This window comes from Botrytis fragariae (assembly GCF_013461495.1).
Source record: "Botrytis fragariae strain BVB16 chromosome Unknown tig00000050, whole genome shotgun sequence".
Lineage (NCBI taxonomy): Eukaryota > Fungi > Ascomycota > Leotiomycetes > Helotiales > Sclerotiniaceae > Botrytis > Botrytis fragariae.
This window is the reverse complement of record NW_023500992.1, coordinates 159,476-184,249: the sequence shown is the minus strand read 5'-3', so window position 1 is coordinate 184,249 and position 24,774 is coordinate 159,476. Positions and strand designations below refer to the sequence as shown.

The following is a 24,774-nucleotide window of genomic DNA, read 5'->3' as shown; positions in this document are numbered from 1 at the left end:
GATAAGGTGAAGGAATTGGGCTAGAAGTAAGTACGAGGCGGTTCTGGTCTTCTTCTCTCTTTGAAAGCAATAAGCGATCGCCTACCTCTTAAGGCATCATCTCCTGAGGTTTGTCAACTCGATATTCGATATAAATGTTGGGTGGTTTGTGCCATCGAATTCAAGATATCTCAGTTGATTGAATTTCATGATATTTGACTATGCGTCGAGCTGAATGTTGCTCAAGGTGGGTGCAGGGTAAGATCAGTTGTGGTGAGGGATCATAGCTCTTTTTAGCGCCGGCTCATGCCGGGAACTGCACTGGGCTGCAAGTCAATTCAGCATCATCAATTAATATCCTCAAGATGTTTATCATTCTAAGATTGTAACATGCTATTTACCAGCCACCACCTCTCATATACCTCTGCCGTACAATATAGATATTCCTATTGAATCAATAAATAATATATTAATTTTGGCTGTCACGAGGTCGAAACATCTATTGACATACAAATTTCCATTGCAAAACATTATTATTGCTGCTCTTTATCCCGCCAACCAACATTTAACATCTACCACAACGCTGTGTGTTGGTGTGTTTATACCTAACTATGGCATCTTCACCCAATGCACCGGGAAGCCAAAGTCATACCTCAATATCTACTGTGAATCCGCCACCTCCAGCTCATACAACTCAAGGGCTGGAAATCCCTCTCGAAACCTTAGTATCGCATCTTCTTGCTTCCAAGCGTTCTCTATCCTCTATCAGTACAGTATGGCGTGCCAATGAAATTGTCACCTCGGCGAAGAATGCCTTGGAGGAGACTGCCATATTGCAAGCTAAAACTAGGTTTTTACAAAGTGGTATCAATGAGCAGATGAAAACCTTGTTGAAGGTAAGGAAAACTGTAGAGTTTGTGTATAATGATGGACAGGAAGATTTCAGCGTAAGTCATCGAACCAAAGCAGTAATGTCCGGGGTTGATCACAAAATGCGCAGAATGTCCTACACAATCTCGATGCCGCAGATGCTCGACTTGTATCTACGATGAATATGCTACGATCGACAATGGTGGATGCGGCTTTTCGACCGGCGGGCGAGGAACCTAGAAATTTATTAGACTTTGTTGATGAGCAAGGCGTGGAGAAAATGAGAGATGGCTTAAAGGAGTTGATCGATGAGTCCAAGGTAACATAATTCTTCGAAGCTTTCCGGACGTTTGCATTGTTGACTTTCGATTCTAGGAAGCGGAAGCAGCGTTTGGTACATCAATACTTTCTTTTGATAGCGATATACGCAGCTTAAAATCGGGATTCAAGAATGGCAAAGGAAAGCCTTCATCCCGTTCCCCAATACCAAATCACTTATATACACTAGAAGGGCACGCGCAAGAAATGGCTTCCTTGCTCTCATCACTTTCAAGTCATTTCGACCTATGCTTGAACGCAATCAGACATACAGAGGGAGGCTATGCTGCTGTTCGAAATGCGGCTTCCAATCCACCACCAGGCGCCGAACCGGTATCCGTCTCTGGTGTGATGACCAACTCTCATGATGACATAAATGAAGCACCCCTCACTGAACATGAGCGCGAAGAAATGTTCTCCATCCTTGAAAAAGATGCCGCAGAAGTTGAAGATGTGGTTATGGAACTTCACGATCGTCAAAATGAAATGGAGACCAAACATGATGCCATCCTCGATTATGTTTCACTTCTCGTCGAACAATTCAAACATACTGCGAGCGTATACAAAACTCTAGAGGGTGTATATCAGCGACTTCCAAGATATATTCTCGCGGGCCATGATTTCAGAGCTAGGTGGGAAGATACAAAGGTGCAGATCAATGAGCAAATGAATGAACTGGAGGGAATGCGACTTTTCTATGAAAACTATCTTTCCTCTTATGACGGCCTCATACTTGAAGTTCATCGCCGCACAGTTGCCGAGGAGAAAGCGAGATCGATAGCCAAGAAGGCAATGGAGCAAATCAATAAGATATATGAAACGGATGTGAAGGAGAGGAATCATTTCAAATTTGATGTAGGAGATTATCTGCCTGTTGATTTATATCCGGGTATCAATGAAGCGCCACCAAAATGGGATTTCAGATTGGTGGAGGATGAAGAAGGTGGAACTAGCACCCCTTTGTTGGAGAGGAGCGTAGTAAAAGAATCTATTAAGAGAGATAGAGAGAGACACAGGAATTCGAAGGAAAATTGATGGATATTCGTTGAAATGGAAATGGTCAACAATTTGTAGTGATTTGATATCGGTAGTGGAGGTTTCATTCAAAGCTATTTTAGTATTACAACCGATTGCACTTTGCCAGAGCAAAAAGTGAAAAGTGAAACCTAATGTTGAAAATCCGAATTTCGCTTCCATGACACATATCATTAGAATAAACTCCAATCCATATCCCTTTTAGAAAGGCTGCTATTCACCTAAACTTGAATTCGTGTGTCCGAGGATAGCCTTCGCGTCAAATGCATCGTATATAGCGATTTTAACATTTTCATTGGCATTTCAAAAGAAATTGGACACCGGCTCTTTCACATCCTCCCGCTGCCTCAAAAACCGAGATTTGCGTTTCTCTGGGAACCGAGAGAGGTGTGAGGTGATTATGTGGTAATGCGGTGATGTTGCGGTGGGGAAAAGGAGGAGGTGATGATGATGATGGAGCTATGGGTCTCGTGGTAATGAGACGGAGAGGAAATGGATGGGATGGGATGTATTGATTTCTGTATGGACATTTACAGTCAGGACTCTGTTTCTTTTGTGGCAGAGGGGGAACGATTAAGAGGAATGAGAGAAAGATGGCAGAGGAGGATGAGGTTTGAATTTGTTGTTTATGAGTTGGGTAAGGGTAGGTATTTCCTCGTCTTCAGTTGATGATCCAGCAGCCTGGGATGAGACGCGGAGGAATAGATATTGGATTTGATTGTTTGATTACTTTTATTCTGAGATTTGTCATTGTACTCTTTACTTTCTGTAAAAGAAAAGAGAATACACACTCTACAAAACAACAGAACTTCCGAGCTTCAAAAAGGTTCTGTACTTTCCTTCATTATTGGCTTTCCCCTCTTGCTAACACCATCCCTAACTTTCATTAACTTGATACCCGAAGATCGCATCATTACTACTAGTACCATTGCTTTCAGGAACCATTGGTATCGGCCATCTAGGAGATTGTTCGGACCATGAACATGTCATTGTTGTCCATAAATCATGATACGGTGTGCCAGCACATCGCTGTTGCTCTATTCCTCCACCCGACATTAAAATTCCAGTTCCCATTCTCCCAGGCGTCCCAGCATGACTATCAACCGTCTGTAAGCCCGTTTCTCCATCTCCCGGTGTCTTAATACCTGCACTGGTAGAAGTACCCATCCCAATATCTCCCATATTCACATCCCATCCCGCTATTCCCTCTCCAAAACTATCATCCCAAGCCGCCATATCCCCAAAATCGAAATCCAAATTGGTATTTTCCAATAACGGCGCCATCTCCAAATCAAACATTGGACATTTTCCCCTAGAAATCACTGACGCTTTCGGAACTATCGCTTCTACTCTCTGCTCCCATGTTTTTTTAAGCGTAGTCAACATCCCATGCATGACAAAGTATTTATCATAGTGTTTTCTCTTTCCTTTACTACTTACCTCGTCCCTCGTCCCGCTTTCCCTAGATTCGATATCCGCACCGGAAGAAACCTGTGAATTCGATGAAAGACTACTGAGTCTAAAACATAAAGCTTCTAAATACATACTCAGCCCCACCTTCTCGCGCGTCGTTTCCGCAGACCAGTTCTCCACGTGTGCGAGCACAAATGTGAGTCGTACGAGCCCGACGAGGGAGTGTACTAGTTGTGACCAGTGGATTAGATTGAAATGGGTGTAGTCTGGAGTGGGGAGTGAGAGGAGATGTTGGAAGTAGGATGCGCCGAGACGGAGACAGGTGTTGAGATGTTCGGAGCAGGGAATGGCTTCTGTGGTGCCGGGGACGAAGGGGCGGTAGGGACGACGGAGAAGTCGGAGGGAGTGGGCGTAGATTGAGAAGTGGGTGTGTTTGTGATATAGAGCGAGGAGTGCTGGGGTTTGTTAGTATTACTCTTTTCGTCCGATTTCTGGGAGGTTTGAATTAGCTCACGCGAAGAAGTAATTGATTCTGGTACATTTCGTTTCCAGGTGTCTAGTTCAGAGGTGAACAATTGGACATATAAGTCGGTGCTAAAGACGTCCATTTGCGGATAGTTCTTTGCAGTCCATGCATCATTGATACGATCAGCCACACGTTCAAGTATCACGATAGCTATTGCTGGTGTGGTCATGTGTGACGGAATGAACGTATTAGGGTTGCTAGGGAGAAGATTCTCGTAGGACATAGTTTGTGGTTTATTGAATCCCTTGGAAAGACTTTTCACTATAGGTCAGCATTTAGACAGAGGGTTATGTTCAAAAGAGACGTCACTAACTGAGAACCTAAAACATAACATCCCATGTAAGCTTTTCTAGCCTCCGTCGTCCACGCGCCATCGCTATCTGCAAGTCCTTTCAAATCAAATTCTCGAAAAAGAGCAGTCTGAGGCTCTGCTTGATCAAGTCCTAAGTCTAAAGCCAAGGAATTGGCAAGATTCATGTAAGTAAAGCATGGATTGTGTTGTGGTTTGGTATGCACGGGATACCAAGCTATATATACCAGAAGACCAAGAAGATAGTCAAGGGATTTTTGCGACTCGACGATTAATTTGAGACTCAGCACACGACGGAACTCTTGGTCTAGTTGATGGTGGAGGTATGGATGTGGGCTAGCGGCGGTGGTGAGGATGGCCAAGAGAAGGAAAGGAGCTTGTTGGGACAGGGTTCGAATTGTCGGGTTTTCGGGGAGTGTAACAAAGGGAAAGAATGGAATTTTGGGGATATAGGAATCGAGGAGGTGTGTCGCTTGGGATAATGTGAGTTTGCGACCGGAGATGTATTTGGTTGGTACGGGTAGTACATCCTTCAATGGGATAGGCGATAGTGATTTATCTTCTTTAAAGACGCGTTTGTGATGGTTCTGAAGAATTTCAGTGTGTTTTGATGAATCATGATATACTGTTGTGGGAAGATCAAGAGAGAACTCCCCATCTTTTGAGGGGTTATCCGCAGAAAGCGAGGGGGCGGATGATAATGGGCTACCGGTATCATCTAATTTTGTACTACTTTCTGGATGTACTGTACGTCGAGCACGTCTTGGTCTGGCTTTCTCTCGAACGACACATCGGCTTTTGGCTTGGTCGCATCTGTCTATAATTAGCAATTGTAACCTAGGAGGATAATAGATTAAACATTGGGATTACCTCTGGCATATTGTACTGTCATCGGCAAAGAAGCATCGATTTTTACTTGCTCTGCAAGCTTCGCAAGCACGTGCATTCCTCATTGCACAATTATTGATGATTGATAGGGTACATTTGATGCTTGATGTCTAATGTTCATTAATCTTCAGGTTAATTATCGCGATGCTTGCTTGTTGCTCGTAAATGAGACAAATGATCATCGGTCAGATCACGGTGGGGACACCCTGTGGCTTATAACCTCCGGATATACGGAAATATAAATAAAGATAAAAATAAATCGCACCATCTCACATAAACACGTAAATGCAAGGGTATAATGAGAGTATCGGGAGCTTTTGAAGAAGTTGTACTTTCATAGATATTGACGGGTAAATTTTGCTGGAGGTCTTGATTCAATGAGAATGGCAATTTGGTATAAAAAATAGGTACGAAATAGTTGTTGTAGCTTCTACGCACATTCATGAAACCAATGATGAGGCCATGAGTCGTCGAATATATCATCATAAACACCCCTCTTCACTCTTTTACTCATAGATGTATTCAGGCTTAACAATCAAAAGAAGCATTCCCTTTTGTATCTTCCCTGTTTTTCCCAAAGCATCTTTTCTTAGGGTTGACATAAAACATACTATCATAGGCAACCAAAATCATTGGAGTATTCGGGTGCCTGGAAAATGACTCGGTTTGATGACGAGTATTTCGTATTTCTCAAATACCTTGCAACAAAATGGTGAGTCAATAGCAGAAGTAGTCGGATCACTATCAAAACTTCATTGCCCAGATTGAGTCGTGGATACCTCAATATCGGCCACGACTGCTCTGTGATCCGAAAGGTATACCCCATCATCATAACGATTGCTCAGCACCGCATAGGTTCCGTATTTGACTGGTGTATCCTTTGCAGAGAAAATAAAATCGATCCGAGTTGGTGTATTGTCCACATATCCAAACGATGTGAATGTCATTTCATTTCCGTACCGTTTCTTCACAGGGAGAAGATCGCGAACATCTGCCATACCCGAGGTTGACGATGTCATTGTCTTGTAGGCTCCATCATCTGGAGGACTGTTGAAATCCCCAGCAAGTAGTAGTGCAGCGGGAGTATAAATACTTTTGTAATGATCGACCTTCTCCAAGATAATTTCAGCACTCTTTTGTCGAGAAATAGGACCAGCGTTGTCCAAGTGAGTACTCATTATAATAACAATCTCGTTTGTCTTGCGATGCATAAATATACCTATAGTGAGTATTCTGATAGAACCAGCGTCCCATCCAAAGCTAGGCTTCTCTGGAGTCTCGCTGAGCCAGAATGTTTTATAGAGAATAAGATGCCACACCGCTGGACGATAAAAGATGGGAGAATATTCTCCGGCTTCTTTGCCATCATCTCTCCCAACTCCAAGACGAGACCACTGACTTCCAGGACCTTCATTCAAGGCATCGTGAATGTCGACGAGTTGAGAGTGGAGAACCTCTTGTAGACAGATGAAAGTCTCGGGGATAGTGGAATTAAACACTAGTTCGGAGCACAATCGAGGACATCGAACTGACCAAAGTTCCTCTCCTTTGAATGGAGATTCCGTTGCGTAACGAATGTTGTGAGTAAGAACTCGAATGGGAATCGAGATCGACTTCTTATCATCGGAAGGAGTGGAGACGACAAATCTCTCTCCTCCGAAATCAGATAAACTCTTCTCACGGGTCATGTCGTTATGATGAGTGGAGTAAGAGGTTAATGTATTTTTGGAATCAATGATTGAATCCACAATCGTTTGCTGTCAACGTCTGATCAAGCTCAACCTAGTGATATGACGAGTGAGTAACCGTGTTTTTCGTCTTACAACCCACGATGAATGTGTTCGTATGTAAGGGTCCAGGGGTAATCCCCAAAGAATATGAGAAAAATTGAAAAATTGAAGCTGCAAGAACAGGTTTATGTCATGATAGAACTGTTGATATAGTTCTTAAAAACACATCGGCATCAAGTGACCGGATGGAATTTAGCACGTCGCTATGCGCAGAAGTATATGAGGAATTCAGTATAGCTATAGCCGTAGATAGCTATCTGCAAGTAGCAAGGTGGAGGAAGGTTATTGGCCAGACAGCAAGGTATTTGAGTTACGGGTCATATGATCCGATCTTGATGACAATGAGGGGGCTATTCTCCAGTCGCGGGATACGTAATCACTTTATTTGTAGAAACGCGATATGCAACATTGTGTGGATCGGCAAATAAGAGAGCAGGAATATAGAATCCACGAGCATCACATGACTAAAAATCAATTGGGGTTTAGTGCGAGAGGGGCACTGACACTGGTATCTGCACTCGCGAACCGCAACTTTTCCAACCCCAACCTCATCATCTCATCACCCAACCACTTCATCGTAAACAATACGAATGCGAATGCCCTCTCAAAATCTAATCGTCAGCGTGCAGATTTTATGGATACTTAATGCCACGGTGATCGATATTTGATCATTTACACCTGCATTAGAACGAGAACGCGGATTGCCCGGGTACTTCTTTTTGACCATTCAAAGTTCTCATTGAAGCATGAATGTGCCTGTGGCTTCAAAATCCGATTTTAGTCACCGGACAAAGTGACAGGCTTACGATTCTGATTGACCAAACAATCACGAGCATCATCCAGCGAGACGCCCTTTGCGCGAAACTAAATCATTATGGAGTCACACTTGAATTGTTTTCTTTCCGATTTTGCATTCTTAATTACCCTTTTAATGTTATTTCCAAGGTTTTGACACGCTTCACACTCTTAACACTGCCCATATGATTTTGGAGAATTTTATGGTGTGGGTGTGATGTCTCACTAAAAGATGATTCACATATTCCCACATGCCCTTATCTAACAAGGCGCAATACGAAAAAGGATGACTAGTTCCTCTTGCGATTCTACTGCATGACTGACTATAAAGTGAACATGCCCTTCCGAATACGTCCTTGATTCCTGTACCCATTCCTGCCCTTTATAATCGCAGGAATATCCACATTCGAATCCTTTTCGAATTCAGATCACCAAGTCCCCCGCATTCGCCACAAGTACATAGACCGGCCTTGAGCCGGATCTATTGCGGGCGTTAATCTCCTACCTATCACTCAAAGTACACACAATGCCTTTCAATGAGCTCCAGCGCCGGGACTCCTGGCCTCCAACCATTATTCATCTCCGCGAAAACGCAGACATTGATGCGATCGATGAAGACCCATTCTCCTATTTCCTCACATCGCCAGACGAGATCACAGATGACGACATCGATGACTTCTCTGCCGGTATCATGTCCGATGATGAAGGAAAATCTGATGTCCGGGAGATTTCCCCGTCGTCCTTACAGCGGGCGCCATTAGATGATGAGGAGGATATTCTATGTGGATTTCCCATGCCTCTTAGCTTGAAGGACTTTACAAAAGTGCATGGAAATGGAAGGGAATCACGGGCTGCACACCGAATGGATCAACAGCTCAAAGGGCTCGGAATCTCTATTTCCGATTTTACAACCAGCCGAGGTCGAGCAAAGGCACGGCCAACACCTCCACAAGGCCGCGGTCGAGGTCAGACACGAAGCTTGCCTTTAAGAAGACCCCACTCATGGCGCGAACCTAGTCCTGACCTCAGGTCTATAAAGGAGGAGGGTGAGGACGAAGAGGAAGCGAGGGAAGGTGGAAAGATGCCCTCGATGGTTCTCAGTCAGGCTGTGGAGAGTCCGAAGCCAAAGAAGAAGGTTCACTGGGCACTTTGAATTGTGTCGTGTCGTGAAGAAATTGCATATCATACTTTGCATTGCTTGGAGTTTGGATACAGGTATACCGCAAGGTTGGATTTTCATTGAGCATATACCCGTCTGCATCGTGGTCTTTGGACACTGTTTTCTTTTTATAGCATAGCATAGCATCGCGTTATTTTTAGCATAATTTTGCACGGGTAATATCAGGAATTGCATTATATCCATACCTACCTACCTAGGAATCTCTTCCGTGCTCATGTTTTTGTGCTTCCAGCTATTGCATACATGTACCTAGTCGCTACCAATGAACTTTATTTTCCAATTTGTTCCACCAAACTCTCACTAAAGATTAGCCATCATGAATTGACATAAACTCCACCTTACGACTGTCATCAGAGGGTTGTAGATTAATTAATGTACTCACACGAAAGGAAAGCCACCGTTAGTACTCAATCATTCCTTTTGTAGATTTTTACTACATGATTGGTTTATCCTCCTCGTGTGCTTCGTCATCCGCGGTCATCATGCACGCCCTCGTGCCCAGGCGCTCTCGCGCCCTCGTTGTTCCGTGTGCCCTCGATGTTACCACCATCATAATGCCATTTATTGTCCAATTTGATCCCTCTTTATTAGTACACCGTTTGACTTGTTCCCTGATTAAATATTCAATCCCACTTATCATACTGAAACTCGATAAAAACCACCTTCACAATGACTTTACCTTCGGCGGAGCAGACATCTCCGACAGCCTTATCATGGAATGCGGATTCTTGGTTGTCAATCCCTAAATTTTTGGGTGCATCGCACGTTTCCTCAAACGACCCGGATGATCTGATGCAGGATGTGCCTGAACTTGCATTTCTTAATGATCTGATCGAGTCGAGCATATGCTTAATTCCTAATTTCGTACATGGTCTTCATGCTACTCAACTTGAACCGGTTCAGGACTCATCTCAAGCAATTACCCCTCTTCAACCGCCTCTCAACCATATGTCGAGCTTGAATAATAAAGGAAAATCTAAATCCAATACCTGCACGCCCGCCACAAATACCCACTTATCCGGTGCTACTAATCGAGTCAAGGGATCTGCTCGCATTGGCAAAACCAAAAAGTATTCGGGCGCCAGTGCCTCTGTTATCAGGAAAAGAGCGAGGGAACGGAAAGCGCATCTGTTTCAAGCATTTGCTCCACTTGAGAAGGCAAAGAAGGCTCTGAAATCTTATTCCAAGTCGTCCAGACACTTCAGACAAAAGTCCGAGTCCTTGTTTCTTCAGTTGGAGAAGCTTATAGATGAGGCCATCTGCTCAGATGATGCATCGGATTCTTTCTCAATTTCAGAAGCATCAGATTTGGAGGCGGATTCAGCATATGAATCATTTTCTGACATGCCACTATCGGACGCTTCGAGCTCTGTATTTGAGGAACAGGATGTTCACCTTGGAAGGCAGGCTACTGCACCATCCAGTATTCAAAATTTGGAACTTCATTTGGATGAAGAAACACCTAGACTAGTTCAGCCTTGGCCGCCTATTTATTCATGTACATATGGACCTGAAGACGAACGATGTCCATATGCTACAAGCAGAAAGTCCGATTGGATTCGACACGAAGAATCCGAGAAACATTGGCCCCAGAAGCGTTATATGTGTATGCTCTGCGCTGAAACACAATCAGACGAAGATTCAAATCCTTGCTGCACTTACTGCTCTTTAGCATTCTCAACAATTGACGAAGTGCACAGTCATAGCTTGAATTGTATTGAAGCAAGAATAAAGGGCAAGACGTTCACAGGGGCAAAGACGGATCACTTTCAAGCCCATCTTGTCGACGTTCATCATTGTCTTGGACTCGACAAGACCTCTGCAGCCTGGACATACAATCACAAAACAAAATGGCCAAGGTACTGTGGTTTCTGTACATACCAATTCAAAGATTGGGAAGAGAGAAAACACCATGTTGCCGAGCATTTCAAAACAGGCGCTGACATCTCAAATTGGAATCCTTCATTGCACAATCCACGACGAGAAACCGAGGATGAGCCAGGCTCACCACCAAGAAACGACGATGACGATGATGATGATGATGATGATGACGATCATTCGCACCAATATGACAGAGGAAAGTATTCTGCATATGAAGCTACGCAAAGTACTTACTGCACGACTGGCAGTGACAATAGCGGCTCTTTCAACCTATCAATTAATGGCTACTTGGACTGGGGTTATAATGAAGGGGGATGGGATCGGTATAATATTGAATATGAAGAACGTTGCTCGAACTCACTTGAGAGCTGCCTCAACTGCCTTGGGAAAGGTCGACAGAAGATGAAACGATACATTCCTGTCTATGAGCGCTGTGTACCCTATGTCAGCGGACTCATCAGAATCCCAAATTTTACTGGTAATGATGCTTTAAACTACGAGTCAACAAATGCGGTGTCGAGAGCCTTCCAAGACAGCACAGTTTTGCAGACGGTTCAAACGGGTAAGTGGATTATTTTCAGCTCTCATCATCCTCAATTTCCCCTTAACGATAATATAGGTACCTCTTACATGAATGGACTTGACACTAAGCCCTGGAATCATCTGCTGGAATCTACTACGGGCCTCGAGACAATCGATGGCGCGTACGTGCGGCCAGAGGATAAGTCGCATCGCAACATAAGCTTGGAAGGTATGATAAGTAAGATGGAAACTACACAGGTTGCATATCAGTTACCGAGGTATGCTGCATTGAACTCCAGGAGGTCTTTACTCAATGCTAACATAGACACATAAGTCCTCGATATTTTTATTCTTCTTTCCCGCATTCAAGCTATTCAAGAGAGCGTGGGAAATCTTCCAAATGGCTTCAACAATGGCGAAAAGTGCATCCCAAAAGAGACAGAAAGCTTTGCTTTGAATCTCGCTGGAAACATTGTACTGAATGTGATGAGCCTTGCACCCGAGAAGATAGTTTAAGAAACCATCGGGTTTTCGATCGAATGCACCACTTGAGAGACCATCTGAAATCTCACCATCGAAGAGTAGCTGACTCTGTAAACCGTCTGCTATCTGGAGTAATATTTAACAATCAATCCAAGCTTTGTTCTCATGTCCCAGCCAAGGAGTGGAAGATTCGCAGAGTACTCAAGACATCCTACTCTGGTCCATTGCATCAACACCCCGAGGAGTATGAAGATGAAAGTCTTCTTATATCTTCCGACACTATCTTTTGGGGAGACAGGGGCAACTACATTTTTGATCCGCCGAATTGTTTTTTGAACAACAAACAGACTTGTGGACCAGGACAAAGATTGCAAGAGCATTTCTCAGAATATACGCGTCACCGGATATATAGGGCAATGGGGCATTCCTGTAAAAGAGAGCCAGATTGCCCTAACCACCAAAGATGTGAAGAACAACATTTATTGTGGCCAATTTTTGAACTTTGGGAGTGTGGGAGGGCATCCGAAGAGCAACTGACTTGGATGATCGAACCGAATTTCAAGCCTTTCGGGATTACATCAGATCGACCAAAATATCAAAAGGCGAAATCAGGATTTCCACAGTCGCTAGCGCTTGAAAGATATCTTTGCGATTATGATCTGTCTGAACACCTGGCGTATCTGGCTTTCCAGCATATTAGTGGTGATGCAAGAAGTGCTTCGAATGCACCGATTGGATGTCTTTGAGAATTGAACATAGAACATACAGTTAAAGATCGGCGACAAAGATTTGATGGTCAAGATGTGGATACGCATTTACTTCTGGGAGGCGTAAGGGCTTTTGAGTCTGGACGTACTACTTTTCTCAATGATAATGAGATCTCTGTACTGGAAGAGAGCGATGGGAATGGGGAGCATTTGGAATGATCAACCATTTTGGTATTCAGCTTGTCTAATTTTCGGGTTCGGACATTGTTTGAAAGATATTATGAGCATAAGTGTTTGGTTTCATATGGAGTCAACGGACATGGTCCTTGGTGGTGGGATTAGAAGTCAGTATTTTGCAAGAGATTTAGGGAGTTTGATGGATTTACTGGAAACTAGAGCGCGATTTCAGCATGGCGTTTGCGGAGTTAGGTGTATTGCAAAGGGATATATTCGTTGCTAGTCAAAAGAGACATTCTAGAGCATAAAGATATCAATGTAAAACTGTTTTCTGTTTGTCTAATTCGTTTCAAGATGAGTCTTCACTTTGGGAACAACTGTGTGTGTGTTCAGCTGGCACGAGCAAGCGGTTCTGATTTGTTTGTACACCTACTTGTATATAATGCCCTCAGCATTCCTGGCAGTTTCCAGAATTGAAGGATCAACGATGCAAAGAAAATTCAGAGTTTCTAGATATATGTTTTTTTTCTTTCATTTTCTTAGAATAGTCACTTGTATATGATTCAATAACTGAGTAGCCAAGAGATAATAGGGCTAATTGGAGAGTATGAAAATAATATAATGAATTTACAGAACAACATTGTCCTACGATTTCTTGACAAGACAGTCAATTCTCATCGCTCATTGAAATTGAAGTTCCTTTATTTATCTAATATAGAATCAAGGAAGAATCAATCTTTTTCTTTCGTTTTGATACCTGGCCAGGCTTGATATTCAATATTTTGGGGTGATTTGCCCACGTCATAGAAGCATGATGTTGGATCAGCTGTACTAGTCTTTCACAGTACTTGAACCAATTTTCATAGCCATTGATAGGGGGTGGTTAGAGGAGTATTAGTTTCTAATTGGTATAATTTGCTTCGAAGTCCTAGTGAATTAATTTTTCTTACTGTTGTAATGAATAGTAGGTTCGAAATAAGGGTTTCATTGCGTAATATGATTTGTTGAGCGAAGCTAGTAGATACAGAAACTCGTTCAATGTTTCTGGCTCGGATTCGCTTAGAAACCGATACAGTGGACTGGGGTTAGGTAGGTATATAAGGCTCTTGGAACTTACAACTTACAACTTATATCTTACTACTTACTACTTACTACTTGCATCTTACTACTTGCATCTTACTACTTGTATCTTACGACTTGCCACTTTCTCTCAACCCCGAAACTCCTACAACCTATTCCCAATACTCAATACCCAGATCGTCTTAAAATCCCCTTCAGACTCTGTACTCCTTACAAAATGGACAGAAATCCAGAAGCAGACCATCTTGATTCTATCTCACAAAGAATCAATTCCTTTACAATGGATCCTTCGGACCAAACAATCACTCCAAAACCTGAACAGCAAAACACCAAAGAGTATGCAGCCAAGATTGCCTTGGAAAAATCTCTACCAGATACAGAGACCATTCCCACAGTCCTAGTTTCTGGTTCTCAACAAGGTAGCATATTCCATTGATTATTAACACTTAATTTACATCGGCTAACAGAGAATTTACCATAGTTGGCACGCGAAGGATTTTACCTGAGATATTGTTTCAAATCATCGACTATCTCGATTTCTCAGATGACCTCCCAACCATTATCTGTGTCGCTCTAACAGCGAAAGTTTGTTACGACTATGTAACAACCCGCAGAAGACTAGAGCATCTCAAACAAGGAGGAGAAGAGCCAGAGGAAGGCTGCTATTTCCGAGGACGTACCTCGAGATGGGACCTTGATCTAGGACAGAGATTAGAGCTCGCTCCCCTCTTGGAAGACTGGGTTGGAAGCGACTACAGAACTGCCTCGCCGAAAACCATCACAGCCTTGTGTTTAACTTCGCGTGCTTCAGAATACATGGAGACACCAAACGTTTTGTTTCTTTCCCGTGCAGTATATGATGATACATGGGAACAAGAGTTTGTCTTGCCTCAACGACACATGGACTATTATAACATGACCATGCCATTCAAGTACAACTTCGTCCCCCATACGCCATATTTTCCACCTCCGCTGCGCAACAAAGTCGACTGGTACGAAGATATGGCACACTTCATCATTCATGAATACATCATGGGTGAATGGAATGAGGAAAGCCATAACGATATTGGCGGTTGGTTCGACCCTGGAAGAATAGTGTACACTCCACCATATCACCCCCTGGGCTTGTGCGAAGCACGGCGACAATTCTGGTTGGAATACATGCACAGCAGTTTGCGAGATTGGGTCTACCACAGGGGACCATCGGAGTTCAAAGGCAAGGGAGACGGCAGTAACTTCATCGTTTCAATTGAGGACGGTGTCGTAATAACTGCTTATGACCGACGGGAGAAACCCCTCGAATGGACTTACAACGGTCGGGATAATTTCCATCGCGCGATATGTCGTCAAGAGGGCGCCACAAGTAAAGATATGTTGAAGGCTATTGAGAGAGATATCAATGAGTCCTGGGGCATATCATTTTGGGAAACCCATAGCAGTGACTAATTCGAGCACACTTTGGCTTTGTTTGGCCTAGAATTTTGCTCACGAAGAGTTAGAAGGAGTCTAGCATAATCTCATCAGCATTTAATATAGTTCTCAAAAATACAACTGTTTCATAATAAGAAGTTCCTCCATCATTGTGAAGTCCATATAGTTCTATCTAGGCCCAAACACCACATAATCATCACGTACAAGTAAATATCGACTGATCTTTGTTGATTTATATAACCGAGGGGCTTGTTCCCCACATATTTGTGTCCCAGAAACTAGATACCCTCGTCAACCTTGCTCAAATCATCTGGATTCTTCGAAATACAAAGTGAGAATTCTGTATCACTTCATCAAGCCAAGCACCTCCAGAAATGAATCAGTTCACAATGGACATCTGTAATCAGATGACTATCGCGACATCTGAACAAGACGCGGTAGCCGACCAGAAGGTTGGAGATATGAACTATCACAATAAGAGAAGCATGACAGTAGACGCTGGCATGAGTCCTGTAGCCACTACTGATTTGGATTTAAATCCTTCATCTCAATACGGTAAGACAGACTCCCATCTCTGACCTTCTACTTTCAAGTGACTAACAATATATAATCTTCTTGTAGACCAAAAGCGAATTGTTCCACCTGAGATTGTTTACAAGATCCTTGATATCCTCTACGAGAAACATGACATGCCGACAATCTGGTGTATTGCTCTCTCCGCCTGCATCTACTATGATTATGTCGCCAAATTTCGCAATCGATTTGGAATTCGTCTTACCACAGAGGAAAAGAAAAAGCTAGCTCCACTTCTCAAGAACTGGATGGGAGATCAATACCGAATCATGCGCTCAAAGACCATCGACACAATCGACTCGGCACTCCTATTCGAGAACAATACCATGTTTCTCTCCCGCAAAATCTACGGCGACAAAATCGCAAAGGAACGAGCTCTGTGCCAGAGGTTCGAAGATTACGGCAATTTTATAGGTCCGTTGAGGTGGCCACCCTCCAGGCCTGCATTCTACAACGATCTCCACATTCCAGATCCGACTAGAAAGGGAACAGCTTGGTATGAGGAGATGGCTAAGTACTTATTGCTTTACATCATCCAAAATTGGGACAAAGGCAGCGGAAAACCAATCGGTTCCTGGTTCGAGAGTCGAGAATCACCAGAGTATCCTGCTCGTCAACACTTTTGGCAAGAATACTTGCACAGTAGTTTACGAGCATGGGTTCATCACGAAGGAGAAGAGTTTGGAGGCAAACCTTCGCAGAAAGAGGTTTTACGTACCGAACCGGGTCATTATAATCTGCCATATTCAATGAAGCCAAACTGGACGTACAGCGGTTTTGATAATTTACATAGGGGTCAATATATACAAGAGGGCAAAAGCAAGGAGGAGGTTATGCAGATGATACCAGATCACAATATTCTCAGATGGCTGATGCATCATGATGGCGAGAGCTGGGTTATCAAGGCTATTTGTTTCCCGAAAGAGACCTCGATGAAAGAAGTGTTGAGAACCTTTGAGAGAGACATTGAGGAGTCTTGGGGTCCGTTGGATTAGAGATATGGAGTTTGCAGGAAGACGAGGCGGACTTATTGTTCTGCCATGCTTCTAATAGTTCTACATGCAGGCAGTTTGGGGGTAGCGTGCCATTGGGAGTAGGGTTTCATCATGAGTTGGCTCGGCTCATGTATAATTAGCAGCTTGACAAGGTGTAATTCTAATTAATACAAAATCCCGAATTATTCCTGATACTTTGATGTTGGACAATGCGTTGAGCATGACCAGTTGTACGAGTTCGATGCGGGAGTGAAACAATAGACTGCTGGCGCCTGCTCACATTTCTGGCAGTAAAAGCACTTTATACTAGTCTGATACAAGAGCTTGTGTGTGATTTTACTTCTTCATTATTCCTAGCCTATTTACTTCACACTTATGTTCATTTCACACATACTTTATGAAGTTGAGAATGTATGTTTCTGAGCAACATCATAACTGCATTGCGGAGATGTAATAAGTACAGTTGATTCCTCTGCTAGCCTGTCCTGCAGGAGCCTTTGATATGTAACATGATTGACAAATTAGAAGACCCCCACTATATCCCCTGATTTCATCCCGATGGCTTGCAGAAACGGTAAAGTAGCAGTGCAGATTATTGAAGAGGGAAGAAGAAACACTTCACGAATTGAATTGAACTAGCCAGCCCACTGATCAAATCTTAGAATTGGTCCATAAAAACAAACCAAATAACAAAGAATCTCCTGATATTTTGAGAATGATGCTTAGCACTGCACAACATGTATCATTGGTATCTCTGATATCCACCTTCGTATCATAGCCAGTATTCCTGATCACACACAGTGGCTTCTGGTGTCATAGCCTTCCAAACATATGATCTGAATGTCTCACTTCCCTCTTAAGCTTCTTCAACTCTGCTGTATCTTTCTTGTCCCTATTACGTACCCATTTCCACAATATACTATCAAAATGCGAAAGATAAAACTCATACGAAATGTATTCCGGATGACGGCCAACAACTAAAATATTGTTTTGTTGATATCTCTTACAGCTGACGATTATATTGAGTAATTCTCGGGCTGCTGTGGGATACCATTGAATACCCATTCCGAAGGGACTTGACAATGTCTTGAGTATCGGGGAATGAAAAGGCATATTTGATGGCCAACTTTTGAACGGGAATTCTTTCCAATGTCGAAGTCTCTCTGCTAATTTCTTTTCACGAGGGTGGATGGAACCGTCTTCAAATACATCTCCGTAGACCTCGCGGCGTAAAAACATGATCTGGCAGCCAATCGTCTCGTTGAGAAACAGTTCTGAGACCTGGCGATAGTCAGAACCAATCCATGTCTTCAGCGCCTGCGCGAGTCGTCTCATGCCGTATCTATCAAGAAATGGTTGTTCCAAGGAAGTCGGAAAACATGATGACGTGGCTGATCTCTGTTGCATATGATACTGTGTCTTTAGGAAGTCCCAATATAAACGCGCAGTAAGACCAAGGCAGATTATTGTAGGTCGATTCAATTTTTCGTCGTCGGCTTCTACCATAACTTCGATGAGCCGGAGAATGATCTCAGGTGGTATAAGCTGTTTGCTGTGGGGCGTAGCTGCTGCCATTGTCGTAATTGATTCTTTGCCTGTGTTTGGATAGTCGATCATTGGAGCATGGATGTCGATTTCTATGGAACATTGCGCCATGGCCGATGCTAGTGGCTAACGCGTTCTATCTCATGTATCGGAAGACTAAAAGTAAGTGATCGCGTTATTGATTGTGTAGGCTGAGAGGAAAGATAGCTCAAAACGCTGGTTGCGAGTTTCGTTGAGAGAAACGATACATTCGTCGCATGAATATTTCATGCAGATTTGCATCAATTCCAAATAAAACCAAGCAATGACGAAATCTGTTGAATCAATCAGTAGTATAGTTATTGCGCGGTCCAAGAGTAATATTATGGAAGAGGAACAGGAATAGTGTCGGGTTCGGCTAGATTTAAAAGCCAGCCAAGCTGTATCAAAGAACTGGAGATGTACCTAGGTAAATGGTGGAGATTAGAACATCTGCCGAGATAACAGTTATGGCAAAGAAAACCTGTTAATTTTATTTGGGAGAAGTTTACAGCGTATAACACAATATACAGGAAATCAGACTGTATTCTTCATCATAATCGATTCCAACTAACGTTCAAAACACTTGACTTGCTTTGTGTAACTGTCTACATAGTTCCTGAATGTATTCAATTTTAGAGTCGATCATGTTCAAGACTCAGGGAGAGCTGAATCTTGGGTTCTTAAAGTCAAGCTCAACAGTTCACATCAATAGCTGTGGAACTCTTCGAACAACACTGAGGATATCCAAATTTACATTCATTGAGATTACTTGTGGCCATAGAAGAGATGAAATTATATTCAAACAACAGTATATCCTATTAATTACTGCTCCACCAATGTGCCTTGCTGTTACACTTCTCTTGTCCACCACTAGTACTCGTTTAATCCGACATCTGAATCCATTGAAAGGTATAAGCTACTGTGTCTGTGAAAAGAGCTAATCAGATATCCATTAGCTATGATAATATGGAACAAAGAATGCAATCATAAGAAGCAGGGCAACCACTTACTTCTTTTGGCAACTTCAACTTCACGATCAGTTGATCCTTGTTCTCGGCAGCAGCAGAGCTTGTTGATGCACTTTTATTTGGGGAAGTTTTGAATCTGAACTTCATTCTAATCTCGGGACTCTCCTTGATCTTAACGTCTTTATTCGCAGCAGAAGCTGTACGCTCTGAAACAGTTGAAAAATCAGTCGAGATGTTAGCTAACAAATAGTCAGTAAACCAAATCAGACAGAGATTCATTCAGTGAGGGCCATACTCTGTAGATCGGCCGAAGATGGGGTTCCGATCGGATCACGTCCAGGATTGCTGGCCATTGCTTTTTCCCGTTGCCTTCTCAAGCGTCTTCGATTTTGTTTCTCCCTGTTTATGTACTCGAGTTCTTGTTTGACCAACCCTTTTAGAACTGCACGGGGGTTGTTTTCTTCTCTACTGGAACCACTGTCTTTCTTTGTTCTCATGGGGTTTTTTTGTTGAGACACACTCTGAAGTGATGATAAGGAATCTTTAATCTTGTTAATGCTTAGGTAGAAATAAAAACAGGTAAAGAGACTTACCACATCTCAGGATGACTATCAAAGACTTAGAAGTGAGAATGTTATGGCTACCATTCTCGTCTTGGTGCAATTTCCTGCGTTTGCTGACATTTTGACTTGAGTGATCTTCTTCAGAATCCTCACGTTCGCGTTTGTTGGTGGAGAGAGTATCTTTATTCAGGGAGGCTTCTTGTTGAACTTGCTTGTACGGTGGAAGTGGTGGACGTGAACCAAAGGTAACCCTTTGTGTTGATACTTCGTTTCCCATTTTTGTTTGAGGAACAGATGCCGTTAAAATGTGAAGCGTGTCTGAAAATCTTTCGTACACTGGTTAGGAAAGCTCTTAAAAGTTTGGTTTTGTTGTTGAGACATTAAAGTTTGTGCAGGAGAAAGTAAAATTTGGCTAACCGACCTAGAGCTCGGGAAATACAACCACAAATTTCCGGTCTTATTGAAGAATTTATATTCACTAGCTTAACAGGATTGAGTGAAATCACTGATTTTGGAAGCCAAAATATCGTAACAAAGATGTCAGATGATAGATTGTTCCTTTGCATTTATTTGCTCCAAAATGCAAGAACTACTTGAAACAATACCAAGAAACCAATTGCCTTTGTTAGTCTGCGTATGTAGAAACATGGAATTATGCTGAGCTTCGTCTTTGAGTGATTCTACAAGATGACAAAATAAATCTAATTAAAGATGCTAAACCAAAGCCAAATGTATGTTACTGTTAGATTGATACTGTACCTATACAGAGTATATACAGGAAGAGAAGAGTGGTGCAGATATTCTAGTGTGCCAGATTTTTGAGAAAAATTACCACTACAGCTCCCAGCACATGCTTCTAACATCAAGACTAGAATATTTATTGAGTGAATTTGAATATTGGAATTCTTGGAAGAGACTGAGAAACAATCCTGTTGATGATTTTAGACGTTGGTTGGAAATATAATTAGCTTGGTTCCGGGCCTCTTTTTTTTAGCCGAGATACCTATTATCAGGCGCATCCGAAAGGTACTATATAGTTCGTTTTCCTAATATTTTTGCCTGTTTGAGAGCAATCTTAGCTAGCTCATTAAATCTTTCAATATGAATGGTATGCAAGCAACTCGCATCCAGAAATAACACCCCCTTTCAAGGTTTTCTTGGTCTAATTTCACAAAAGATGGGTTGTATGAATGCAGCGAAACGACGTGCCAAGAAGGCCTAAAAGCGCCAAGAGCTCGAAGGAGCCAACATGGCTATCGAAAACAGCTTGTCTTCAGAGCAGTCTCTTTCTGTTGTTTAGGAGACTCTTGATCACAATATCAGCACTCTTGAGGGCAAAGAGAATCATTAATGAATCAGTAACCCGAAAGACTTTATGGACGAATCAGGTAAATCATAGCGACTTTTGAGCCCTACCCTAGATTAAGCATATGTGATATAGCCGCTAAATCCAACCTACTCCAGATAATAAGGTCTCCACTTTGACTTCTATATTTACGGAACTCATTTTCCCTAAGGAGACTTTTCTGCAGATATTCGACATCCTTCTGAAAGATGTACCGAGAGTCAACTTTGCAGAATCGTAGGAGAGTATTGTGCAGAATGTTGTAGCTGCAGTCTGGCTGGGCCACACAAATTCTGACAATTGGGCTCTTTTGCATTGTGCCACAAAGACTCCTCTGACCTGGCCTATATGGTTTACCCTTCGGGAAACCAGCAATCATACCAGTACTCGGCGTCGTGCATTAGAAAAAAGCCTGCTATCTCAACTTCAACCCTGGATGCTACCCAAATATCGAGTGGCGCGAATCGCAAACCTTGGACATGGTAGCGTTGTAGATTTTGAAGTTACGCGCCACACTCATGGCAACACGCTGTTCTTGCCTCCCGAAGTCTATGGAGATGGTCTTGATTGGGATGGGGAAGGGATAAAATTAGTTGAGCGATATACGGACCGAAAGATAATTTTACAAAGAGCTCCCTGTTACCAACGCGAGAGAAGAGAGATGAACCAATTTGACTTGATCTTTGGTGCGTCATATAGATCGAGGTCGGAATCATATTTCCCTTATACTACATGGTCTTCTAAGCTTCCACGTGATCTCAGACTGACCAAGCCTTTCGGTATGAGGCTGTAGCTATCAATTATTACAATAAGGTCGTTGTCTGCTGGAAAGGATGGGACAGAGAGGGAACACTGAGAGCTTGGTCCTATTTTCAGAAACCGATGTTCAGGCATGGGCAATGAGCAAGGATAACGAAGAGAGTCTCACATCTGAGGTATTGAAAGTCAAGAAAGAGTTGAGAAGGGTAGAGTCTACGTACAATCCACCGCGTAGCCTTGTCAACAGAAAGATCAAAAGTAAGGCGAAGGAAAAGCGTCATGCAAATCTAAATATTTCCATCCTAGGATGATAAAAGATACTTGTACTCTGGAGGAGAATCATTCTGGTTTATGTTATAGAAAGGGAATTTCACAGATGATCGTGGAGATTGTGGTATGACGTTGTGTTTAGTTGTTCATAACATCAATTCTCCCTCAGCAATTGTTTCTCATTAGACAACAATTAAAGACATATTACAAACAATATAATCATCTTATGACTGTTTTATTTGTTTCTATTGTGCAATCAATCCTGTGTGTTAACCAAAATGGTCAATTCATGTATATCTGTGAAAATTGCTATTCGCATTCAGAAAGAAAGGGGTGTGTTTTCCTACTTGATACTTTGATGATTGTCTGTCTAATTCCAGATCAATCTTTATCCTTAACCAACAACGGCTTACTGTATCTCATTGAGTTGATGAAGTTTCTAATGCAAACTGTGTTATTGTAACAATAATTGATTGCATAGTGCTTGATTTCGGGACAAAAATCGCGTAAAACTAAAGGTCAACCAAACTGGAATTTGTCCCAGTATGTCACAGAAGTATTAATAAGTAGCTCTCCCACATCTTACGCTTATATGGTTACTTGTAACTCTATCGATCTTTCCTAACTATTCCTTGTTCTTGATCTAGCAATTATAGTGTTATACACAGTTATCCCCTATCATTCTGCAAAGCCTTTTGATTTCCATATTTTATTACTACATGGTCACTGATAACATATGCTCTCTATATTTTTCTATTCAGAGAGACACTTAACAAAAAATCGCATACTTAGGCTTGAATTTATAATATATTCTAGAATATATACAGGAATTACTCAATCCCTAACCTAGTGTGCACACAAGATGCGATTTTGCATACTTTCACAATTTTCTAGTCAAATAATTTAAAAAACTATTCTCTTTACTTTGATCACCATTAAAAAGCCTTTATCTTAGTCTTCAATTATGTCATAGCCATTAGAAATCACATTTTGGGCCTTGGCCCTCGGCCCTCGGATTCGCTTGTGACTATAAACCTTTTACAGCAGCTGTTAAATTAGGTCGAGCTAGTGTACCAAAAGATTACTTCCTGGACATATTAGTCTTCTAACTACTTTATTGACACACATAAAACTTCTAAAAACTTCTTTTGACCACTACTTGCTTTCTGTTTACTTAAGCCACACCAGACTTTCAACCACCAGAATTTGACAATGACGAGCAATAATATTTCAAACTCGCATTCTCTACAAGATGCAGAGTTACCAATAGGCTCGGCGCCATCTAATGATATGATGAGCCAAGTGCTGACCTCGGGGCGGGTGCTAAGGTCCGCCACTAAACCTAGCAATAAGAGGGCTTTGGACCAACGGGTAGCCTCAGCCAGACAACAGAAGCGAAGGCGCAACATCCCTGCCCTGGAAGGAGAGGCTGGAGAGGATGGAGTTATTGTTGGGGGAGTCTTGAAAGTAAAGGAAAGACACAGAGACCTAGCACAAGGTAAGCCACCAAGATCATAGAGTTTGCGCTTGAAGGTTACTGAAACTAATTCTCGGCTAAGCTCTAATCATAAGAGATGACGGCACAGACTTGGTGATTCCGCACGAAGTATTTCTCCGCGTTCTCAATTTGCTTTACGAAAAGGATGACATCGCAACGTTGATTTGCCTGGGACTTGCAAGAAAAGCATTTTGGTGCTATAAAAAGCGACAGCATCATCGCAATTACTCAAAGCTTTCACCATTGACTAAGATAGCATTGGCACCACGATTGAATAAGTGGATGGGCTTGAGTTACCGAATTGCCTCAAAGAAAACCTTGTCACTTGCAGTTGGCTATCAATGCAACGTGATGTATCTATCGCGACAGGTTTACGGGAAGAGAGATAGCGATGAAGAGACTACTCTGACTGGCAGATACTGCAGTCGTATTAGCCTACAGATTCCGCAACCAGGGGGTCGAGGATACCCTCTCTACAGAACTCTTGTCTCACCATTCGGCGAAGGTGTCGAGTGGAACGAAAGAGCACTCAATGATATTTTGCAGCGAGCGAAGCTCTGGAGGCAAGGATCAGGAGTTCGTTGGGACGAAGCTTTGGATTACTTCTGGACCAATTACTTCTCCAGTCCTTTTAAAGACTGGGTAGGGGACTACACGGAGGACGAGTCGCCCAACGATGGTGGCCAATATGAGCTTTTCGCTGCGAAACAAAAGTTAGAGGCATATGAAGAGCAGTTTCTGGAAGGATATCGGCTATGGGAAGAGGAGGATGATGAATACTAGCTGGTTGCAATTTGGGCTAGAGATATCAATATGGCAAACACATTGAGTCTTGTTTTGATAATAGTTGGA

At 42.6% G+C, this 24,774-nt stretch overlaps 9 protein-coding genes across 9 annotated transcripts; 5 read left to right on the top strand and 4 right to left on the bottom strand.

Moving 5' to 3' along the window:
- Window positions 1-590: 590 nt before the first annotated feature.
- Window positions 591-2,202, top strand: Bfra_004078 (putative kinase activator protein; the record flags this gene model as incomplete). The annotated part of the gene is made up of 3 exons (XM_037334483.1): window positions 591-926; window positions 980-1,168; window positions 1,225-2,202. The coding sequence occupies 3 exons, from the start codon at window positions 591-593 to the stop codon at window positions 2,200-2,202; spliced, it is 1,503 nt and encodes a 500-aa protein (XP_037193017.1).
- Window positions 2,203-3,078: 876 nt separating this feature from the next.
- Window positions 3,079-5,404, bottom strand: Bfra_004077 (putative zn 2cys6 transcription factor protein; the record flags this gene model as incomplete). Its single annotated transcript, XM_037334482.1, has 4 exons — window positions 3,079-4,070; window positions 4,130-4,395; window positions 4,455-5,264; window positions 5,322-5,404. The coding sequence occupies 4 exons, from the start codon at window positions 5,402-5,404 to the stop codon at window positions 3,079-3,081; spliced, it is 2,151 nt and encodes a 716-aa protein (XP_037193016.1).
- A 687-nt stretch (window positions 5,405-6,091) lies between these two features.
- On the bottom strand, window positions 6,092-7,027 carry Bfra_004076 (putative endonuclease exonuclease phosphatase family protein; the record flags this gene model as incomplete). The annotated part of the gene is made up of 1 exon (XM_037334481.1): window positions 6,092-7,027. One exon carries the CDS (start codon window positions 7,025-7,027, stop codon window positions 6,092-6,094), a length of 936 nt encoding a protein of 311 aa, XP_037193015.1.
- Window positions 7,028-8,450: 1,423 nt separating this feature from the next.
- Window positions 8,451-9,077, top strand: Bfra_004075 (uncharacterized protein; the record flags this gene model as incomplete). The annotated part of the gene is made up of 1 exon (XM_037334480.1): window positions 8,451-9,077. One exon carries the CDS (start codon window positions 8,451-8,453, stop codon window positions 9,075-9,077), a length of 627 nt encoding a protein of 208 aa, XP_037193014.1.
- A 696-nt stretch (window positions 9,078-9,773) lies between these two features.
- On the top strand, window positions 9,774-12,736 carry Bfra_004074 (putative homeobox protein meis protein; the record flags this gene model as incomplete). Its single annotated transcript, XM_037334479.1, has 3 exons — window positions 9,774-11,547; window positions 11,605-11,785; window positions 11,842-12,736. The coding sequence occupies 3 exons, from the start codon at window positions 9,774-9,776 to the stop codon at window positions 12,734-12,736; spliced, it is 2,850 nt and encodes a 949-aa protein (XP_037193013.1).
- Window positions 12,737-14,171: 1,435 nt separating this feature from the next.
- Window positions 14,172-16,953, top strand: Bfra_004073 (uncharacterized protein; the record flags this gene model as incomplete). The annotated part of the gene is made up of 4 exons (XM_037334478.1): window positions 14,172-14,373; window positions 14,436-15,392; window positions 15,749-15,940; window positions 16,007-16,953. 4 exons carry the CDS (start codon window positions 14,172-14,174, stop codon window positions 16,951-16,953), a joined length of 2,298 nt encoding a protein of 765 aa, XP_037193012.1.
- Window positions 16,954-17,766: 813 nt separating this feature from the next.
- On the bottom strand, window positions 17,767-18,609 carry Bfra_004072 (uncharacterized protein; the record flags this gene model as incomplete). The annotated part of the gene is made up of 1 exon (XM_037334477.1): window positions 17,767-18,609. One exon carries the CDS (start codon window positions 18,607-18,609, stop codon window positions 17,767-17,769), a length of 843 nt encoding a protein of 280 aa, XP_037193011.1.
- Window positions 18,610-19,460: 851 nt separating this feature from the next.
- Window positions 19,461-20,327, bottom strand: Bfra_004071 (uncharacterized protein; the record flags this gene model as incomplete). The annotated part of the gene is made up of 4 exons (XM_037334476.1): window positions 19,461-19,475; window positions 19,530-19,726; window positions 19,783-20,028; window positions 20,081-20,327. The coding sequence occupies 4 exons, from the start codon at window positions 20,325-20,327 to the stop codon at window positions 19,461-19,463; spliced, it is 705 nt and encodes a 234-aa protein (XP_037193010.1).
- Window positions 20,328-23,636: 3,309 nt separating this feature from the next.
- Window positions 23,637-24,705, top strand: Bfra_004069 (uncharacterized protein; the record flags this gene model as incomplete). The annotated part of the gene is made up of 2 exons (XM_037334475.1): window positions 23,637-23,922; window positions 23,984-24,705. The coding sequence occupies 2 exons, from the start codon at window positions 23,637-23,639 to the stop codon at window positions 24,703-24,705; spliced, it is 1,008 nt and encodes a 335-aa protein (XP_037193009.1).
- Between the last annotated feature and the right edge of the window lie 69 nt (window positions 24,706-24,774).